The sequence below is a fragment of the Anguilla rostrata genome, chromosome 1, assembly GCF_018555375.3.
Source record: "Anguilla rostrata isolate EN2019 chromosome 1, ASM1855537v3, whole genome shotgun sequence".
In the NCBI taxonomy this organism is placed as follows: domain Eukaryota; kingdom Metazoa; phylum Chordata; class Actinopteri; order Anguilliformes; family Anguillidae; genus Anguilla; species Anguilla rostrata.
The window spans coordinates 74,048,664-74,069,551 of NC_057933.1; the positions used below are offsets into that span (position 1 = coordinate 74,048,664).

General features: G+C 44.7%; 3 protein-coding genes and 1 long non-coding RNA gene across 7 annotated transcripts in view; 2 read left to right on the top strand and 2 right to left on the bottom strand.

Annotated features, from left to right (window-relative positions):
* Nucleotides 1–182: 182 nt before the first annotated feature.
* Nucleotides 183–8,432, bottom strand: LOC135235102 (mucin-5AC-like). 4 transcript variants are annotated; one of them, XM_064300296.1, is made up of 4 exons: nt 8,302–8,432; nt 7,150–7,231; nt 4,581–4,759; nt 183–4,080 (listed from the first exon to the last, which is right to left on the bottom strand). In XM_064300296.1, the coding sequence occupies exons 3-4, from the start codon at nt 4,734–4,736 to the stop codon at nt 1,033–1,035; spliced, it is 3,204 nt and encodes a 1,067-aa protein (XP_064156366.1). In that variant the 5' UTR covers nt 4,737–4,759; nt 7,150–7,231; nt 8,302–8,432; the 3' UTR covers nt 183–1,032. The 4 variants fall into 4 exon arrangements, with proteins under 4 accessions (XP_064156366.1, XP_064156370.1, XP_064156379.1 ...); XM_064300300.1 differs by lacking the exon at nt 8,302–8,432 and adding an exon at nt 7,783–8,000; XM_064300309.1 differs by lacking the exon at nt 7,150–7,231 and having other exon boundaries at nt 8,302–8,409.
* On the top strand, nt 7,436–12,192 carry LOC135235318 (uncharacterized). Its single transcript, XR_010324340.1, has 3 exons — nt 7,436–7,862; nt 8,391–8,509; nt 10,617–12,192. It is a non-coding gene; the product is annotated as an uncharacterized LOC135235318 (long non-coding RNA).
* Nucleotides 9,742–14,399, bottom strand: si:dkey-79d12.4 (zinc finger protein 616). Its single transcript, XM_064300362.1, has 4 exons — nt 13,959–14,399; nt 12,686–13,095; nt 12,404–12,472; nt 9,742–12,112 (listed from the first exon to the last, which is right to left on the bottom strand). The coding sequence occupies exons 2-4, from the start codon at nt 13,013–13,015 to the stop codon at nt 10,553–10,555; spliced, it is 1,959 nt and encodes a 652-aa protein (XP_064156432.1). The 5' UTR covers nt 13,016–13,095; nt 13,959–14,399; the 3' UTR covers nt 9,742–10,552.
* smg9 (SMG9 nonsense mediated mRNA decay factor) overlaps nt 14,389–20,888 on the top strand; it is a 10,937-nt gene continuing 4,437 nt past the window's right edge. The window contains exons 1-8 of the mRNA XM_064300655.1: nt 14,389–14,533; nt 14,810–15,020; nt 15,361–15,435; nt 15,730–15,958; nt 16,789–16,886; nt 17,378–17,490; nt 18,377–18,488; nt 19,447–19,542. Of these exons, the coding sequence (XP_064156725.1) occupies nt 14,853–15,020; nt 15,361–15,435; nt 15,730–15,958; nt 16,789–16,886; nt 17,378–17,490; nt 18,377–18,488; nt 19,447–19,542 (891 nt within the window). The 5' untranslated portion in view covers nt 14,389–14,533; nt 14,810–14,852. The remainder of the gene's footprint in view (nt 14,534–14,809; nt 15,021–15,360; nt 15,436–15,729; nt 15,959–16,788; nt 16,887–17,377; nt 17,491–18,376; nt 18,489–19,446; nt 19,543–20,888) is intronic.

A 20,888-nucleotide genomic window follows, 5' to 3' on the forward strand; every position in this document is an offset into this window, starting at 1 on the left:
TCATGTCTGTTATTGTAAGAGCATGAAAAAAGTGGATCTTATTACCGAAGACGTTTACAGCGTTATTTTTGCACATGTTCAAATCTATTCAGTATATATAAAATATGTTTTCCAAATGATTAAAGCCCACTGATTAAACAGAATATTCTCTGAAACTCATTGTATGCATTGGAACACACCACTTTTCCCAAACTAAATTTCACTTTTATTCAGAAATGTCTGTAAAAAAGAACCATCGATTCCATGGTGTGGAACAGTATCAAGATAAAAATAAACAACCAGATCGAACCGTCCATTCAAACCGCATCACGTTAAACCTTTTGTATTCATTCACTAGTTATTTTAACTTTTGGCACATCAATATTTTGATGTACAGTAAAGTAAGGTTCATGTTTTTTCCCCCGGGCAATATCCAACATAATTTACTTTTCTATTATTTCCAAAAAGAAAAATAACAATGTTAAATGGTAGTTCAGGTCTGCAAACAAACACGCATTTCCCGCTATAAAGGAGAGGTCTTTATCTGACTGGCAGCGTCGCCACTGGGGCAACCGCGCTGTGTTTGTTTTAAGCCTACTCCCCGCTGTTTGGGGTTTTTTAGTTTGTGCCAAAGGAAGGCAGCGGGCCTCTGAAAGATCTGGCCGCAGTCACAGGAGAAGGGCGCGTGACAGTCCCTCCTGGGCCTCGCCCGCTTCTTCCTCTTCCTCTTCCTCTCCTGGTCGCGCTTGTGCCGGGCCAGGCAGCGGGCGCCGGAGAAGGTCCGCCCGCAGGGGGCGCACACGAAGCGGGTGGCCTCGGCGTGCTGCACGTGGTGGCGGAGCAGGTGCAGCCGGCGCAGGAAGGCCCGGCCGCAGTGGCAGCGGTGCCGGCGGGAGCCGCGGTGCAGGTAGCGGTGGCGCACGCCCAGCGACGGTTGCCGGGAGACGGCTCCGCACTGGCGGCAGAGGAAGACCCCCTTGGATCGCCAGCTCTTCTCCAGGCGCTTCTGCAGCGCCAGCTCTTGGCTGCGGTTGGCAAACATGCCCAAGATACTCAGGGGTCCCGGGGCAGGGGGCGGGAACGTAGCGGGGAGGGGGTGAGGGCAGGTAGGAGGAAGGAAGCAGTAATGGGGGCAGGAGCAGTATTGGTGGTAGGGATTGTTATGGGGGCAGGACCAACATTGGGGGCAGGGATTGTTATGGGGGCAGGAGTAGTATTATGGATAGGGATTGTTATGGGGGCAGGAGCAGTAACAGGGGTAAGGCTAGTTATAGGGGTAGGGATTGTTTTGGGGGCAGGAGTAGCTTTGGGGGTAGGGATTGTTAAGGGAGTAGGGCCAGTTATAGGGGTAGGGATTTTTATGGGGATAGGAGCAGTAACAGGGGTAGGGCCAGTTATAGGGGTAGGGATCGTTTTGGGGGTAGGCCCAGTTATAGGGGTAGGGATTGTTATAGGGGCAGAAGCAGAAATAGCGGTGGGGATTGTTATGGGGGCAGAGGCAGGTATGAACCTGGGGGCAGAAACAGGAGCAGGGCCAGCTACAGAGGTTGGGGTAGGTGCAGTTATGAGGACAGGGGCAGGTATGGGAGCAGAGGCAGGTGTAGGGGCAGGTGTAAGGGCAGGGCCAGGGGCAGGAGCTGGGGAGGGGGCTGTAGGCAGGTGTGGGGATTTAACAAGCGTCTGCGGCTGGATCAGGCCTCCAATCATGAGGTTAGCCAGCTGCATGGAAGGAGAGGCCTGACCGGGAGTGGAGGGATTGGCCTGTGAGGGAACGGACAGTCTTATAGGCCGAGTCTGGGACAGCGTGTGCGTCGGGAACGTGAGCCCCTGGGTCTGGAGCACCAGGCGAGTGAGCCTTCCGGCCGAACCGTTGCCGTTGAACAGCACGGTGGCCATTAGGGGCCTGGAGCCGGACTGCATGGAGGGAGTCGGGCTCGGGAGCATGATGCTCGGCAGCGTGAAAACGGGCCCGCTGGCCACCGGCAGCGGCGACACCAGCGCGGAGTTCTGAATGCTGCACGGGACGGCCATCTGCGTGACCTTCATGACCCCGCCGCCGGAGCCGGACGCCGGGCCGCTGGCAGAAGGTGCCGTGACGGTTCTCTGAGCCGCGGGTGCTGGGACGGGGCCCGTGGCAGGATTTTGGATGGTGGCGGCGGCAGCGGGGGCTGTGGCGGTGGCTGCTGCGAGGGGAGCGGGGGCGCTCCACGTCATGATGGCCGCGGCCTTCGTGAGGCAGTGGTGGCGCCTGTAGGTGACCTGCTCGGGGAACACCTCGCGGCACTGGTCGCAGGCGTACATCCGCGAGGGCCTCAAGGCAGGGCGGCTCACGGCCAGGTTGCCGCCGGCGGCAGACGGCTCCGGCACTTTCAGCTTCACGGCAGCCGGAGCGCTGGGCTGCGGGCTCGCCCGGTCCCCACTGCTCTGGCACGGGTTCACAGAGTCGCTAGCAGGCAGCGGTCGAACAGGAGCTACGGCCACTTGGCCCGACCACGCCCGGCTCAGCTTCCTGCCCCTGGGACCCCCCCGATTTCTCGCCCTCTTGCCTCGTCGCTTGTTAGGGGTGTAGGAGGAGCCGCTCGAGTTCCCGCTGCTCATGGACTCCGTGGAGGCGTCCGAGGCGCTGCCCGGATCGTACTCGGAGCAGTCCTCGAGGGACATCGATTCGTCAGAGTGCACTTCCTCCCACGACGGCTCCAGGTCCTCGTCCTCCTCGACCGGCTCCCCCTCCCACGGCACCTCCTGGCTGCAGTGATCCGCGGGCTCCTGTTTGATTTTGGCGCCCTGGTCCGAAGGGGCCAGGCAGCGAGGGAGCGGGGGGATCAGGGAGGAGGCGTCTGGCTTGACGTCCTTCTCCTCGGCGACCTCCGCCACGCGCCGGTCCCTTTCCCCTCCCGCTACCGTCGCCTCCTTCTCCTGCCGCCGGTCCGTGTTGCGGAACAGGAAGAGGTGGATCTTCTTCTGGCGCGCGCTCCCCGGCAGGCTTTGCGGCGGGAAGGCCTTGGCGAGCGTCTTGGTGTGGCGCATTCGAAGGCCGTAGGAGCTGGCTGCCACCCCGTTGCCGGTCTTGTAGGTGTTGTTGTACGTGTGGTCCTTGGCCACCAGCGCGTTCAGGGTCGACTCGTCCAGAGGAGGGCACCGGCCTTTTGCGGTGGAAGACGGCGGCTTCGTGGAGATCGCCACAGGTACAGGTACCGAAACAGCACCAGGTACAGATACAGGTACAGAAATAGGACCGGTTACAGATACAGGTACTGGTACAGAAACAGCACCAGGTACAGAAGCTACAGGTACGGTACGAGAACCAGGTACAGAGACAGGTAAAGATATAGGTACGGACACAGGTAAAAATATAGGTACGGACATAGGTAATGCTAAAGGCACAGGTGCAGACACAGGAACACGTCCAGACACAGGTGCAGACACAGTAATGGGGACAGACATGGGGACAGAGACAGGTGCAGACACAGTAATGGGTGTAGACAAGGGTACAGACACAGGTGCACACACAATAATGGGTACAGACACGGGTACAGACGAGGTGACGGGTACAGACACAGACGCCGGCTCAGGTGCGGTCAACTCCTCCTTAGAGTCGCCCGGCCGATGGCACACCCTGCTCTTTTTTCGGGGACCGGCCCAGGGCGGATCGCCGGGCGGATCGCCGGGCTGATCGCCGGGTGGCCCGCCGGGCTCCAGGTGCTTCCCCAGGTGCTCATTCAGGTCCCACTTGCTGCGAAAGGGGAGGCGGCAGGGGCCGCAGTACATGTCCATGTTGCTGTGCACGTTGTCCAGGTGCATGCTGAGCGACACCACGCGGCGGAAGGTCACGTGGCACACGTTGCAGCGCACGCAGGCCTCGTGCATGCGGAAGTGCGCCATCAGCAGGTCCAGGGAGCGGAAGCGCTCGCCGCACTCCCAGCACAGGCAGTCGTCCCGCGCGCTGCCCGACCACACGTCGCTGCTCCCCCCCTCCGCCGCGCTCTGCCCCGACACGTACAGCCGGCCCGCCGGCGAGCTGGGGCCCTCGTCCTCGCTCGAGTCCTCATCCTCGCTCGAGTCCAGGTAGCCAAGCTCCCTCCCAAATTTGCTGAGGATGTTCTGCGAAGAGCGGACAGAGGGAAGGGGGTTTTGCCACCACTATCACCGTTACAAATGGCTAATTGTGTTTCCTTGCAATATACTGTGATTTCACCCCTGTTTTGGCAGTCCCCAGAAATTGACAAAAATTTACCTCACAAAGACTTGAAAGAAATCTCTTTCCTCTGGTTATAGCCACTGATACTTAAACTTTCACACTGTCCATGACAGCATGCCCCATAGCATTACAAGCGCAAAAAAGACCCTTTCCAGGATTTCCCGCAGAAGTAAATACAATGGCCACACTCTCAAACTTAAAAACTAACTTCCGTGACCTCTGACCTCTGACCTCGAGCAACACGCACAGAATTCAACTTCACACAGCTACAGAATAAAGCTCAGACAGTGCATTATTCTGTGTTTCTGCAATATTATCATCATCATCCTCATCTCCTGCTCCAATGCCACTCCTGTTGGTGTTACAGTTTGATGAGCCCGATGGAACTTCTGTAGCTACTCACGACAGAGGGTTGTGAGGTCAGGCAGTCCATGGCTGCAGTCAGGCCATCTGAATCGGCCCCACCCTCGTCCTGTGTCACCACCTCCTCAGCGACCATGTCCATGGGCAGCCCCATTTCCATGGCCACGGCGACCCCGGACTCGTCAAACGTCTCCATGTTCTTTCTGTTCTAGCAGCGACCTATACGACCAAAATAAAAAGGCATGCGTCACAACATGGGTAAGGCCACCAGTTTGCTTCCATCGCAGGAACCACACAGATCGAAGCCTGTACTTCAGCTGCGATCCTCCAGAACTTCTGGCAGGCACTCACACATCAAGCGGCTAATTACACAAATCGAGTGACTAATCATGTCACTTACAAAAACAACTAGCTGACCTAATACAGTTGGAGTGAAAGGAAGCAAACTGAGCCTAGAGCATGAAGTGCACACACCAGGAGAGGATGTCTTTCAGTGAACCAATGCAACAATATCTGCCTGGTGAGCAGCACTCAAGACAGATTTCATTCATTTTGCACAACTTTCAGTTTAACAGTAAATCACACAAATGATAACAGAGTAAGTATTAAAAACGTTTACACCAATTAAGGTCTGAGATCAACACCCAGGGGGAATCATGGGAAAAGGCAGCCTTTGAGCGGCGGATAGATGCCATTTGTCATTCAACACCTCCATTCTTAGTAAAAATACAAACCACAACATGCTGTGCATATACAAGAATATACAGCCTTTAACCACCCTGAACTGACATATATTCTTTTATATGCACTGGCATGGAGTGGTTTATATCTGATACCATGGCAACAACTACAATGCATGGGGAAAAAAAATGAGTTATGTGAATCGAGTACAAAAAATAAAACAATTACGTACACATCTGCTGCTTAGCAAAATATACTTCCTCTGGTGTCTATCACTATCAGCTATCAAAAACATAAGACAACAGCCATTTAACAATGAAAAACTAAGTAGTCAACAAATTAGATATTGGTACGATGCATTTAGTTACCGGCATCATGGGAAGTCAACTGTGTCATTTACTCTAATCCTCAAAACTATGCTACGCTAATACAATAACATGCTAGTTATCCCAGATAGCTAGCTAGCTGACTACGGAATTATATTCAAAACAGCAGGTTAAACTATAAACACAATCGTTCGCAAAGGTATGGAAAGAAACGCTTCCCAGTTCAATACGGAACAACTCCTCTACAGGATTGGCACACCTGCATCGTCGGGTCGCATATTTTGGAACTGCGCAGCACCTTTCAAACTTTCCTCAAAGGTTTTAAAAAGACAGGTCGACCTAAACACTCTGCCATCGGTTTTATGTATTACATGTCCTAAGCCAGTGAAAACTGGCTCAGGATACAACATGATATCATTTGCCAGTCTTTTGGCGCAAAGAATGACCGTGCTTAGGTGGCAACAAGCATCAGCCCCTATGGACTGCGCCACACAGCTCACCATGACAGAGAAAACAAGACCAGGTTAAAACCTAGTGTATGGCTGGACCGAACCGGCCGACGTCACAGACATGTGCGGTGTAACATTATCACTCAGTCAGTCAGTCAGTCACTCGCAGACATTCATGTTTGTAGGGCTGGCCCCGCTGTTGCGGTCCAGCCAGAAAACAGACCAATTTTAATCCCAGTTTAGAGGCTTGAATTTTCATGGAAATCAACACTTATTTATCATTTCTTAACATACCTCTACTGAATTTGTTTTAATTATGAATGCTATTTATTTAACCATTCTCCGAAAGTTAAATGTTAAATAATTGATACAATCTTTTACGCATTGCCCTCTGCCTCAAACAAAAACCAACATCCCTTCCACAGAATATCAAAATACTGCTCCATATCCTCGTTCCAAAATAATCTTACTGAATTTCACATGACTGTCACTTGTAAACATCACTGTCAATCAGTCATTAGTGGTAACTGCTTTATCAACTTAGATGATTGCGGTGGTGCAGTCGGGATAATTACATGGCTTGACAAATAGGCTATTGCCCTCTTGTTGGTGGAGGACTGAAGTACATACAAGAATTAAAGTGGAGACAAACTGATGGCCATGTTTATAGAAAAACACAACAACATGGTCAATGGCATTAGCCGTTTAATAACTAAAGAGAAGAGCTTAGAGAACAGAAGCTTCCTTGATTATCTATATGTCAAGCCTTCATCTTACCATTAAAAACAGACAGGAAAACAATGAGTTGGAATCAGACAATTAGTTTCATGATTCAGTTCAGCATACGATCTGAATCATGAGATTAAGCGCATATCGTTAACATAAACTGAAGTAAGCATTTGGTAGTGCCAAACCTCAAGATGTCTTTTTAAAAAATGCAACAGATAAACAAAATCGAACTTGAAGATATTTAGCCATAAAAAGAACTGGATCTGCTTAGTTCCAGTTTCGAATGAACTCATAGATACGTCAATCCATCTACATTTCCCAGCATTCAGGTATTCTTTCACACACATTACAGTGGAAACTAGTAGAATGGACATTGGGGATGGGGGACATGTTCTCATCAAATGCACGTTGCATGTTGTATTACTTTTACAGCAGGCTTTTGATCTCCTGAAGATCCTCTTCGGCCACCAGTCCCCAAATCCATTAGCTGGACACACCAAAGCCTGCTGTAAAAGTAAATGAATAAATAAATAAAAATTAAAACATATTGCTTGAAATTAAATCCCTCAGCTATTTCCGTGGTTGTCTGTAGCTAAGGCTGTTTAAATCTTTTGCCAATAAGATGAACTGGAGCATTGTGACTCAGCTGTGAACATACGACATGTCTTATTATCTGTAAAAACGAAACTGATTAACAGAAAGTGAAAGAATTCCCTGTGTTTTTTTGTTAGAATAACAGTAAGAATTTGTATAACCAAACTATGATACAGCCTAGTTCTTGGGAAAGGACGATAAAACATGGTCTCTAATCAACTAGATTTCATCACAGATTATTCACTGAAATTGCACGCTGCGCACTGTTGAACTACAGACGTTCCGCAAGTTCTGTAACAAACACCTTTACTTTGCAAGATAAAAGAACATCAAAATAGTAATGTTGCCTAGCTATGGTTTGTAAAGTTATGCGTGTTTCTCCCTCAACTTGGCTGGCAACGCATGGCACAATCAAGCTAGCTGGCTAGTTAAAACTCCTTTCCGGATTTAGTATATAACTCACAAGCTAGTCTGGCGAAGAGGAATCGCTTGCCAAGAAGACTGAAATGAAGCGGAATACAGTTTAGTTGACGGCATAATGTGGTGAGCGTATCTTCTAAAAGAAACAGCAACAACAACAAGAGTAAAAGCTAGTTTAATTGTACTGAACACGCTACAGAGTGAAGTGTAACGTAAGCAGGAACCTAAGTAGTGCAGCAAGGCTGATAACTAGCTCGCTGGCTATACGTCTTCAAGTAAGCCGAACTGAACTATATCACCTTAGTTACATACAACTAGGTGCATATGGACACCACGTGCAGCAGTTACTCATAAAACAGAATTATATTTTCTTTAAAGCAGACAGCTTTATTTTCTGTCGTACATTGACGTAAACCAACGTTGCTGCAGCGTGTAGCAATTACTGGAATTGCATTTGGTCTGATACGTGTTGTAAATATTTAACTAAACTAAATCGGCTGCCCTATGAGTAAACAATCTGATGTGCACACGTAATTTACAAAAGCTCAAATAAACAAATTACCTTGTTTATTTTTTTTTTATAAATAAGCGTCAAAGATGTAATTTTTGTATTTTCTCGTCCTGTTATCTCCTCCTTTTCCTGTGCAACAGGAAGGGGTGGGATCAATTTGAAGCCTACATTTCCCAGCATTCAGCAGGAACGTCATCATTTTCTTTGCTTTTGTTGGACTGCAACACCCAGGATTCCTTCAAATATTTTGCAGCCTCAGGTGCCCTTCTTCATATTTGAAAAATATATCCAGAGGATTGCATATTAATATATTTAAATTTCATGCAGTTATTTCTGAAGTATGTTGTCATCTTGTGAAAAAAATGTAAATAGTCACTGGGAAGCATGTGATCAACTGCCATTTTGCTAAAGTGCTTACCAAATTGGGAAGCCATTTGCAAAGTTGTTTACTTTCAGATAAATAAGCTAAATATTACTTTATTCAAATAATTGAATATGTATGTTGAGAATTCAATTTTGTAGGCATGTAGAAGTGTAAGACACATGTATTGTGTATAAATATACACATAACCCACACTCATGCATACATTTATCAACTGACAAACGGTGATATTGAATTCATGATCCCAGGCCACTATAGGCATGCCTTATGAAAGTCCATAGCTATCAAATGAAATCTATGAATTCTAGAGAAAAAAAAAACATACTAACACTAACATTTTCATAAAAGTTAGGATTTTGCCCCTCCCCTCAAAAGTAAAAATGGTATGTTCCTGGAAGTATACATTCAATAAAAAATTATTTGCTAGGGTGAACGGTGTATGTGTGTATAGTTAATTCAAACTAAAATGTATTTAAACATGCACATTCTGAGAAAATTATTAGATCTATTCTCATTATCATGTTTTTTCTCAATTTCTTAAAAGAATACGAAATTCTTTGCAATTATTAATTCAGACTGTAAAAAGGGGGGCGGGGCGGGGGGGGTGGCAGGATTTCAGACTGTTTATATCTGAATCAGAGATTTCTGTTGAGCTCTAAAAAAATAATAATCGAATGATATTCACTATTAATACTTCAATTGTGAAATATGCATGGAGATGCAAAACATGCACATTCTGAGAAAATGGGGCGACATAGCTCAGGAGGTAAGACCGATTGTCTGGCAGTCGGAGGGTTGCCGGTTCAAACCCCGCCCTGGGCATGTCGAAGTGTCCTTGAGCAAGACACCTAACCCCTAACTGCTCTGGCGAATGAGAGGCATCAATTGTAAAGCGCTTTGGATAAAAGCGCTATATAAATGCAGTCCATTTACCATTACCATAGCTGTAATAGACAATAAGTAATCCAGATACCTCAAGTGGTGGAAATATATATTTCATCCTCCACAGGTACCACTAATGAATTAAAAACCATCCAATGTAGGTGTTTATCAATGCTTCCACAAATTTTAAAACCACGTGCAAATCCAAAGATTTTCTTGTAAAGACAGACAAGAGGATCAATTATATTTATTTCTGGAAAAAAAAAAAAATTCCACTGCAAAAAAAAAAAACAATTTTTGAGGTCTGAATCACCAGGGAAAAACAATAACATCCCACCCATCTATCTGCCTCTTCCCCATCCCATAATGACAGTGTGTAGGCCCAGATACATAATTTAACAATTACTCATCTTAGAAGGGTTTTCTTTGCTCTTATTTAAAAGACAATTAATAATTACTTGACATGTATGATCTGATAATTTTAACATTTCTGAAATAAGTTGAATTTTGCATGTAAATGGCATCCAGATAAACTATTGCTTTAGTTTTTAGAGCATCAAATATGAGCTGGTTTACTTAATATCTTAAAAAATGTCCATAGTAAAATGTGTGTGAGGGTGTTCTGTATATGTTTGGTAAGCAAACAAAACAAAAACAAACACAATTTACTCATTATGGCCAACTGCATACAGTCTGAAAGCTATCAAATATAATTATGCAATGGTGCATTATATTAACGCCAATTCAGCTTACAAATCTTAATTTAATCAGGCATGTATGCCGTGCGACATTTGGTGCTCCGGACCGCTGAGGAAATACACCCCTAAACCTTGCAGTCTGTTTTGTTAAATCTTAATCCATACATTCCTGTGGAATCCCAGCATGATTTTTTTTTTACATTCATGTTAGTCAATGGATCACCAAAATAAATATGTCAAAAGATAAGCATTCAGATTTGCATATTAACAACCTGACAGCAGTGCTTTGGCTGTATCTGATTCGGTAGGCAGATTCTCTGAACTGGATCCTTTGGTGCAGTCACGGCTTGTTCCTGAGCAGGTGCCACACAAGGCCGCCGACCCTTTTAAACGTCAATCCGCAGGTGCAGGTCAACAGCGGCCCATTCTCACGGTGCCTCTGCCAGTGGCTGACCAGCCTGGCACTCTTCTTAAACGACACGCCGCAAAGGCAGCAGATGTAGCAGCCGGATCGGACGTGCCTCAGCTCGTGGCGAAAAAGACCGAGGCGGCTGCCAAACGATCGGCCGCACTGGCACGCGTGCTCGGCAGACGGCGGCCTCCTGTGTCTCCTCCGCCGATGCAGAGCAAGCGAATGAGGCCAGGTGAAACGTCCGCCACAGTCTGAACAGCGGCGCGCTTCGGGGGGAAACTGCGATCGACTGGGAGGATGCACGTGCAGTTTATTCAGAGCTGTAAGGGGTGAACTCTGCGATTCAACACAGCCTTCGTCCATAGATTTGTCAGTATGACTTTCAAATATCTGAACTTTTTTGTTCTCAGTCACTTTTGGGTTTTGCTGGCGGACATACACTTTCTTGACAAATCCCATTTTGGTTGCATCTGAGGTTTTTGTGTTGTGGCATGGATCAAACATGCAGATCTTGAGTAATGTTTCAGGTCTTGATTCCAAGGGAGGGAAGTCAGAGGTTTCTGCATTCTGTGAATTATTGGCTAGGGACCTCCCTTGGAGGCTGAATTTGTAATCCTTGGGCTGGGTATTTTTAATGGAAACGTCCAGCCTGTTATCTGGAAAAGTAGTGGTGTAACCGGAAGAGTTCAATTGAGGTGAGCTTCGGGGAAAGTATTGAGACATCTTTGTCTTTCCCAAGATTTCATTCATGAGGACTTCCCTAGACCGGAAAAGCGGGGACTGAGTGAGAACTGAAAGACTTCCCTGCAGAATGGTAGTCACCGGCTGGTTAGATGTCTCTGTTTCTGACAGCTCCTTGCGACGAAGGAGAGCCCTCTCCTGAGCCTTCTGCCAGCTGGACGAGTGGACCTGGGCGTGCATAGCCAGCCAAAACTTACTTTCAAACCTTCTCCCGCAATCTTTGCACTCAAACAACCTCAGGGTCTCAAGCAGGAGCTCCTGGCTCACCGCAGAGGTGGCAATGGAGGCATTGCTTTCGGGGAATGATTTACCGTGGACCTTCAAGTGCAGGTTGAGTTTCCAGTGGTTGGGCAGCTGCAGGCTGCACGAGCGGCACTTCAAGGGAAGGGCGCGGTGGACCCTCAAATGAGAGCCCAAGTTGAGATGAGAGGAAAAGGAGGCGCCGCAAAAGTTGCATCCATGGGCACCTTTTCCAAATCTCCTGTTCCCTGGATGATTCCCAATAACTCTGCTTCTTTCTCCCGTAAAGTCGTGTGCTAATATGGTTCCACTGGCCGCTGTGTCTGTTTTACTCATGTCATTATCCACCAAGGCATGCTGCTGACCACCGCGCCGATTCAGAACACTACTGGGATGGGGCTGGTCGACACTGTTTTCCTCAGTCTCAACATTATTACTCTCTACAGGGAATGTTCCAGAATCCTGGGTACCTCTCTGCCCTTCTGTACAAACTGGATGGAGCCCTACCTAAAAAAAGATAAAAAGCTACCAATTATTCTTAAGAAAATGTGGATTATGCAATCTCAAATAAATCTCATTACACTGCCCATGCTGTGTCTCAATGATTAATTTACTGCTGTAAATTCTGTCATAGTACAACTATATTTCATGCACAACAAAAGCAGTTCAGCAAATCTTCTTAATTAGAATTTGAACAAGATAATGATATTCATGCCACAGCCGATTATGCTGATGTTCTGTATATCTGAAGGTGAATTAACAACTGTTCACAATGTATGGACTAAGAAGACCACTTACTGAACAAGAGTTTAGTGTTACGTCTTCAACAGAGTCCTCGTCGGAATACTCCGGAATAGTGACTGGTACCTGATTCAGAACACCAAAGAGGGCTTACTGTTTGATGGCTGTATTTAACAATGAACAAGAAAAAATGTTAGAACTAAACTGCATTACATCAGCTTTATTTCACATACGACATGTCTTGCAAGCCTGCAACTGTAAAATAACCATGTAATACATTATACATTCTTGCTCAGAATTATCCTCAACATTCTGATCATGACCTCTGAAAATGCACACCATTTCAAAGCGCTCTCCATCGCTGTCATAGAACAGAGAGGGCAAGGAATTTTTCTTAAGCTTCTTTGGCCTTGAATGGTCTTCGTTCAGCAGTGTACGATGGCCGATGCCCGTTCTCTTGTACTGATCCGGGGCGAAATGGAGCGAGCACAGTTTGGGCACAGCAGGTAGGGGGGAGACGCCCACCATGCCCGCCCATAATTTGTACCTGCCGGAGCCCCCCCGAGGAAAGGAGTGCAGGATAACAGGGCTCGAGGTGCCCGAGGGGGTTAAACCAATATTAGGGCAGTTTTTTGCGCAGCATGCTACTGTTTCCTTCTGCCGTGACATTGGCTCAGTTAAGATAACACCAGCAAGAGATCCTGCAGGGTTATTTCATGGGTTCCTGTTGTTCAAACCTCTGATGCCATCTGGAACAAAATAAACAAAGTAAACAAGACATAATACACAGGAATTTAAATTGGATTAGCATTAGTAGCCTACTGGCTACATTACATTAAGGTCACATTTGATCTTCTATGAACAAAACATACATGTGACTCAGGACAGAATATAATGTCAGTCTTGTCTAGTTTACGTCATTAAATGATCAATCATTATGAAATTATTATTAATTTCCTGGTTATCATTATGAAACTATTATTAATTTCACATACAGTTCGATAACTCTTTAGATGTAGCATATACCAAGTGATCCATTTGTTCGTTATTAGTTTCGCAACGCATAGTTCAAAATGCAAAACTGCAAAACAATGAACTCTTTATTTTATACCGTTAATTATTTGATATAATTGCGGTATAAAATTGCTAGGAAAAGTTTTCTCAAATATCATAATTTTAATTGCAAACGTGCGATCTATCAGTAAAGAGTTCATTGTTTTGCAAAGAAAAGTTGGCTACCTGGGTCAAATACTTGATTCGGATTTAATTAATCGATTCTATGTTATCTTTGCAATTAAAGTTAGGCTACCTCATTTTGAATGCGTTGCGAAACAGATCTAATAACGAACAAATGGATCACTTGGTTATGCTACATCTAAAGAGTTATCGAACTGTATGTGAACTTTTTAAAACACAGATTACGGACAAATTTTGTTATATAACCAGGAAATGAATAATCGCCTAACAAGATGACTTGTTGGCGTCGGCTAGCTTCCTACCTAGAAAAAATAACTTTACAGTTAGAGTGTTATCGGCATACATTATACAAGACATTTTAGACTACTGTAAGTTAAGACAGAGAAAATCGTTTGCAAATTGCAATATAATTTACCTTTCCTTTGCATCAGCGAGTTTGTCAGATTATGCTTTCATTATTACAGTGAAATTACTGTCCTTTTCATTTCTCCCCATTACGGAAGACAGGTCACTCCCCCTGAAACTTTCGAACTACGCGAGGACGTTTCGTTAAATTTGTGGTAGCACGCAGTAGTAGAATTGTTGCACATTTTGTGCCAAACACAAAAAAAACGTGCAATAACATTTGAAGAATTGTTCCGCTTGAAAACATGTAAATAGCTGCAGTAGGTTGTTGCAACGCCTGTGGTTAAACTAGCGTTAGCAAAAGAGACTGGAACTAATATATCGTAGACATGTTCCCCATACGTCAACTGTAGTGGTGTTCCACTAGAAGCCATTGTTGCGCAGATACTTTTATCATTGTTGAGATGGTCCTAAAGGGCACAGTGACTTCTGCAATACATCCAGGTTAGATACAAGTCAATGAATCCGCGCGGTTTGTGCACGTTGACGTTCTCGAACGTCTCCACTGTTCAGGTGTCGCGTAGGAACGTCTCTACTGTTCAGGTGTCGGTAGCTGCCTTCACTAGCAATTTGAAGATTTTGAAGGTAGGCTAGAATAATTTATTTTAAAGCCGTATTTAGCTTTCCAATCTAAGTGAACGCACTGGTGCGGTAACGACACTATACAGTTTCCAGTGTGAAAGTTTGAACATGTAACATGTTTAGCATCATCGAGTATTGTGCTGAGTGGAAATGTGAGCTATTAGTTAACAATTAGATGCATATTGTTGCGTTAACCTTTAGTAGCAAAACGTTAAGTGGTCTGAGTGAATCATACTACTTGCCAATGTAACGTTAGATATCTGTCTTAATCATTCCCAGGCTTGCTCGTACTGTATGTGAAACAAACACGTTTTAAAGCAAAATGTCTGAGTCGGGGCATAGCCAGCCTGGAATGTACGGACAGGGGCGGAGGAGAAGACGACGCCGAGACCGGGAGCCTGGTCTGCCCGGACAGAATTTATCCGGTCCTGGTCGTGAGCGTGAATATAACGCCCCTCGAGAGCACGGCACGTATTGCCATAAGTCAACAGTTACTTGCTTCTCGGGAGTGTTACACCACACGGAAATAAACAGAGCTATTTCAACTGCGTTATTAGTCTCTGCCAACTAGTAAGATGATCGAAGTACCAAGATTCACTCTTGACAAACATTAAGAATCAATCCATCTCGGCTACGTTGATGATGCCATCGAGGGATGTCTACATCGGCATCTCAAACGGATGAAATTAAAAGTACATGACTATAACCCATTAGGCCTAATGTTTAGAAACAATAAATATTGTAGTGGGCTCAAGTTAATCATTTTACATTTGGTTAAATTTTGTGTTGCGAGCTATTCTTGCGTGTAACTTGTACGTCTATTTGTGCAGGATGGCAGTGAAGAACCACCCGGCCCTGTCCTTCAAAAGACCCCTATCATACTGGCAAAACCCCCTGGAGAGAGGGTAGGAAAGACATTGGTTGCACATAATTTAGACTCATTTTAAAACAACATGCTCATAATAAGCAAAAATTATTGATACACTCGTTGGCTAGAAGCAAATCTTAATGTTGATCCACCAGCTTGTGGCTCATGCTAAACCTTAAAACCAAAAATAAATCGACTTGTGAATAGTGGTAAACTGTGGCTGCCTGCGAGTTATGGATTTTGCTGTTGTCAGTGTTAGCTGGTTTGGTGACAAAATAAGTTATTTTATTGCATGCATCTGGTGCTTGATGGTAAAGTGTCTTTCTTGCAGACTAAGCCAATTCAGAGTGCCCCCGTAAGTACGGCCCTGGAAAAGCCTATCATGCTCATTAAAACCAGGGAGGAAGGAGGGAAACCAGGGACCCCCCCTGATGTAGCCCTTCCAGCCCCTGGCCCAGGAGCCGCTAAGTTAGAGAGGGAGGGGCAGCGCCCCACCCAGCCAGTGTACCAGATCCAGAACAGGGGAATGGGCTCGACTGCATCCAGCGGCTCCATGGACCGTGAGTTTCCGTCCATACGTACTGCTTTCACAGCTCTTTTCACTGTAGTCCACTGCAGTCAGAGATGCAAGCATTTCCCATGTTATTTGCACACAGCCAAACACCACCATTTTGTTTCTCCTGTTGCCTTATCTGAATTGATGTCTTAGTGTTAGTTGTAGCGGAAATATCTTGTAAATCAGAGAAGTTTGTTTCTGAAGAGCAGGAGGATCCGGCCTACTTGACACTGATGACTGATCGTTATGTGGAATATGTATGAAAATGACAAAGATGGCTTTTTCACATGTGTAATGCTTTTGCATTTGGATTTAGACTTGTAATAGTTAGCTGTGTAATAGGTAGACACTGGCATAGTAGTTGTATAACTTGGCAAGGAATCTTATGGTGATGACCTGGTGAGTTCTCCTTCAGACTTAATGGAGGTTGAGTAGAGGAGCAAGAATGGGTGGAGAAGGTCTGCAATGTGATGGTAGCAAGTATGCTTAATTTATACATGGGAAATTAAAGATTGAGCAGTGCTATTTGAGGAGTGCTGGGAATATGGCAGGTCTTCCTCAGGCCTGTTTCTCTTACTGACAGGCTGTATGGATGTGGTTTCTGTCCCGGCATATTGCAGACTTGGTAATAAGGACCCATACAGTAACTGTGGTTGTTAGCGTGCAGGTATTGTTAAGGTACCGCATGGATATAAATGGTATTTGCTCAGTTTTTTAATATAATTTTTTTACATCTGTTATGCTCTTCACCGTTATTATTTTAAAGAAGTGACACCTCTGTGTGTGTGTGTGTGTGTGTTGTGTTGTGTTCTGTTTTTTTTTTTTTTTTTACAGCTGTGATTGGCCAGACAAAACTCCTCCCACCTGAGAAAATGAAGCACAGCATTAAGCTGGTGGATGACCAGATGAATTGGTGTGACAGCGCTATGGAGGTGAGCCGAAGCCACTGTGACTGGCAGCCTTTGCCTAAGTAGTAGCAGTGATGCATGCCTTTGCGTGCTGTGCCTCGCATCTATGGACAGATACATTCGTTTCTAACTCCATCCATTAAGGTCTTATGGGTCTGTGTCATTATAGGTTCTGTAGCATTAATGATTGAAGCTTTTGCAGTAGTGAGTATCTGCAATGCCTTTGATCCTTATATACCTTGTATACACATATATATATATATATATATATATATATACATATATATATATATATATATATATATATATATATGAGAGGGGGAGTCCTACAGGTTTTGGGTGATGTGTAAATCCAGTGATTTACAGTAACAAATTTAGGATCTGATGATTTATTATCAGATATTTCTTCAAATGTATTGTGGCTGAAGTTCTGCGAACTTCGCCTTCATGTCCCTGCTGAATCTTCCGTGCCATAATGCGAACTAACGGAGCTATTTTTCTCCCGTGATTGGTAGTACCTGCGGGACCAGACAGACATGCTGGTCGTGGGAGTTATTGGCTTGCAGGGAACGGGCAAGTCCACCATCATGTCACTGCTGTCAGCAAACACACCAGAAGAGGACCAGAGGTATGGTGTCTCTGCCCGTGGTCTCAGTTGCTTGATTCCTTCCCAGCACTGTAGTCCCACTAGTATGACACACGCTCTGCTGGACAAGAATGCAATTGGGTGTCGCCTGGGTGCTGGACAAACATAACTAGCCCACATTAAGTGGTTTGGAGTACTTACTGTTTAGTCATTTTGCAGATGGTTTTTAGCCAAACAGTGTAAAAAAAAAAAAGTGCATTTCAAGTGGTAAGAAAATGGCACCAGAGCTAGAGATAGGCAAAGTTGCCATCATGTAAGTGGCACTGGCAAGGCACATGCCTCAAGACCTGCAAGACAAAGCAGAGAAGGGTGTTTTTGTAATGAAATGGAAATGATAATGAAGAGTGGCGTTTATATCCACTGAACTCCGCCCATGTGCCCTGGTAACAAGTTCATTTTTTGAACCTTCTTTGACCACCACCAGCTCTCAGCCAGCACTCTTCATTTGACCAGACAGGAACGGGCAACGGGCTTTCACACCAGATCTTTTGTTATGTCGGTGTGGTAAGAGAGCCATGTTCTGATCAGGCAGTTTTCCATACAAGTCAAAGATGGTGCTTTGGCCTGTGCTGCAGTCTGCTGACTCTTCCAAGTGTGCATCATGTACTCTATAGCAGTTGTAACCAACCCATTTCCGGGAGATCTACCATCTTGTAGGTTTTCATTTCGACCCTAATTTGGCTCACCTGATTCTGCTAATTAGCAGCTCAATGAGATCTCTACACGTTGAATGAGGTGTGCTTTGCTAGGGTTGGAGTGAAAACCTACAGGACGGTAGATCTCCAGGAACAGGGTTGGTTACCACTGCTCCGTAGTGAAGATTTGGATTAAACCCACATGAACCTTTGGCCCTGCTTGTGTTGTGTAGGGCCTATGTGTTCAGGGCACAGAGCCAAGAGATCAAGGAGCGAGGAGGCAACCAGAGCAGTGGAATTGACTTCTACATCACCCAGGAGAGGGTCATCTTTTTGGACACACAGGTCAGATTAAACGCTGCCATTGTACAGTGCTTTGTCATTGCGTATCCTAGACCTACACGCACTGCTTCTACTACTGATGAGCTTAAAATATGTATGTACCACAGTGGCGGTAGCATTTACTGTGGATGAAATGCACGTTCCTCATAAGTTCTTGCGAATGCTCAGGCTTGAAATGCGAACTGGGTCTGTTGACAGGGTAAATCAGAGACGCTTGATGCTTGGATTTGGATGGATGCTTAGGTTCGTGTTTTCTCTGATATCCAGGGCCTGGGTGCCTAGGTGTGATGGTAACCATGGGCAATTTTGTCAGATGTTAAATTTTAAAATGTAGTAGTGTACTGAGTTATGACCGTCATTAAATTAATAATTAACATGAGAGAGCGGCTTAGCAATCAACTAGCACTTTGATTTGAAATCACAACTAAAGTTTTCCTGCCCTTGTGAAAGATGGCTGTTTTGGTTATTGATCTGTGTTGACACTAAAATTGGAACCACCCGTCCCTAATCTAATCCTCGAAATATATTAATCCTGCATAATTGTTAATGGATTACATTGGCTGTGTCTTTATTAATACAGGCTATATTAATACAAACTGTAATAAATTGACGTGTTTGCTGACTAATTTATCCATAATATATGATTATGCAAGCTTGCCATTGAATATATTTGAAATAGCGGCACATTTCATTCCATTCCTGACTGCTACACTATTTAACTCTTGAGGTTTACCAATTAATGCTCATCGCCTCTGTGCTGCATGTAATTCCACGTTACAAATATGTCATGTGGCTGTTATGTTGCCCTTATGCAGGGCTTATAAATATATTATATATGAAAATGAAGTCAATGTTTGTCCATGTATTCCTATCTGTAAACACTGGTTAGAAGATTCCTGGCTATGACGTGATGGTTTTCCTGAGATATGGTACTAATGAGGAATATTCTTCTACCCTCAAGCCCATCTTGAGTCCCTCCATTTTGGATCATCTCATCAATAACGACCGGAAACTTCCACCCGAGTACAATCTCCCCCATACTTATGTTGAAATGCAGGTCAGTATCGAGCCAGCAGGGGGCAGACATTTCATTTCTGTTTCAGGCTTGTTCTTTTTAAACCACAATGTCTTGCATTGTTCTGGTGGGAAAAGACTTACTTTTAGCCTAATTTCTGACCTAAATAGGGATGGTCTGATTTCAAGGCGCAGTTTCATGTACTTGCACTTTGTAGTTTTTTTGAACACATATTCTGAATGATGTTGTTTTTATACAACACTTTTCTCAAATGTCTTTGTACCACTTATGTTTGCAATTTTGTTTAATGTTTTTGATGTCACAGCACCTTCTGTGCCAGACCTTTTTCCTCTTTTTTCACCCTCTTTTTTTTAATGACCTTTTAACCGATCATGTATTTTTTTTAATGGAATGGAATGGAACTGAATGCACAGCACTCTTCTTCAGTTAAAAAGAAGCCCTTCTCGTTTTTCTTTTTTATGTACTTGGCAGAATGTGTGCACTCTAGCACAGATACTTGGCCTTTTTCAGTCATTGCCAAAGGTAGATTAGCCCATGCCACAGCTTTGTCTACGGTCCTTATGAATGTGTAATACTTTGGCATCAACAGTTGATGGGTGCATTACAAATTTCTGGAGGACTGTTGTCTATCCATCTTCGCCGTTGGCCTGAAGACTCATCTCTTCAGACTATACCTAGAATAACCACCACCACGCTGTGTATATATATATATATATATATATATATATATATTTAAAAAAAAAAAAAAAAAAAAAAACCCTTTTTCCTGTCACTTGTTACATGTTGCCCCATCCTGCACTTCTGGGGTTGTTTTGTTAAATCTGTTACTATCCTGTAACTATGTTTTCAAACTAACAGGTCCATTTATTTGTAGTTCCTGTAAGCTACAAAATATATGCTTGACCAATTCATATGGAAAACAATCCTTTCTTTGATATGAAGTGTTTTGGAACGGTATGACTGGAGGATTGGGGCGAGGGGGGAGTGTTCCTTTGGAATTAGTATTCACAAATGCACATTTTATTGAAGGCCCACTAACTGGACTCCCAGTAGCTTTTAGTAATCAGTGGTAAGATCCGAGTAATTCAGCCTTAAATGTACAAGCCAGCCCTGGTCAGTCTCGGTGAGAGAACCATTGTTGCCTCTGACTCCAGGTGGCGTTGCTAGTTATTCAATGTGTTGCTCCTTGCACAGCTGTATTTTACTTTGTTACTCTTAAATTTTGACAGGCTCCATAATGCTTCTACAGTCCCAACAGTACAGTCAGTACTTGTAACATAACAAGCAGGCATGCTAATATAGTACAATGAGCTGGATTTCCATCACTGTTTATTGGTGAACTTTTGAAATGTAAAATGACGGGTTAG

What these genes read in the sequence shown, in the direction of transcription:
- LOC135235102 (XM_064300296.1), bottom strand. Translation starts at nt 4,736, where the DNA reads ATGGAGACGTTTGACGAGTCCGGGGTCGCCGTGGCCATGGAAATGGGG. An exon ending in TGACCTCACAACCCTCTGTC is followed by an intron (nt 4,081 to 4,580) that starts GTGAGTAGCTAC and finishes CGCTCTTCGCAG; the next exon opens with AACATCCTCAGCAAATTTGG.
- si:dkey-79d12.4 (XM_064300362.1), bottom strand. Translation starts at nt 13,015, where the DNA reads ATGTCACGGCAGAAGGAAACAGTAGCATGCTGCGCAAAAAACTGCCCT. An exon ending in ATGGAGAGCGCTTTGAAATG is followed by an intron (nt 12,473 to 12,685) that starts GTGTGCATTTTC and finishes GTTCTGAATCAG; the next exon opens with GTACCAGTCACTATTCCGGA. An exon ending in TAACACTAAACTCTTGTTCA is followed by an intron (nt 12,113 to 12,403) that starts GTAAGTGGTCTT and finishes ATCTTTTTTTAG; the next exon opens with GTAGGGCTCCATCCAGTTTG.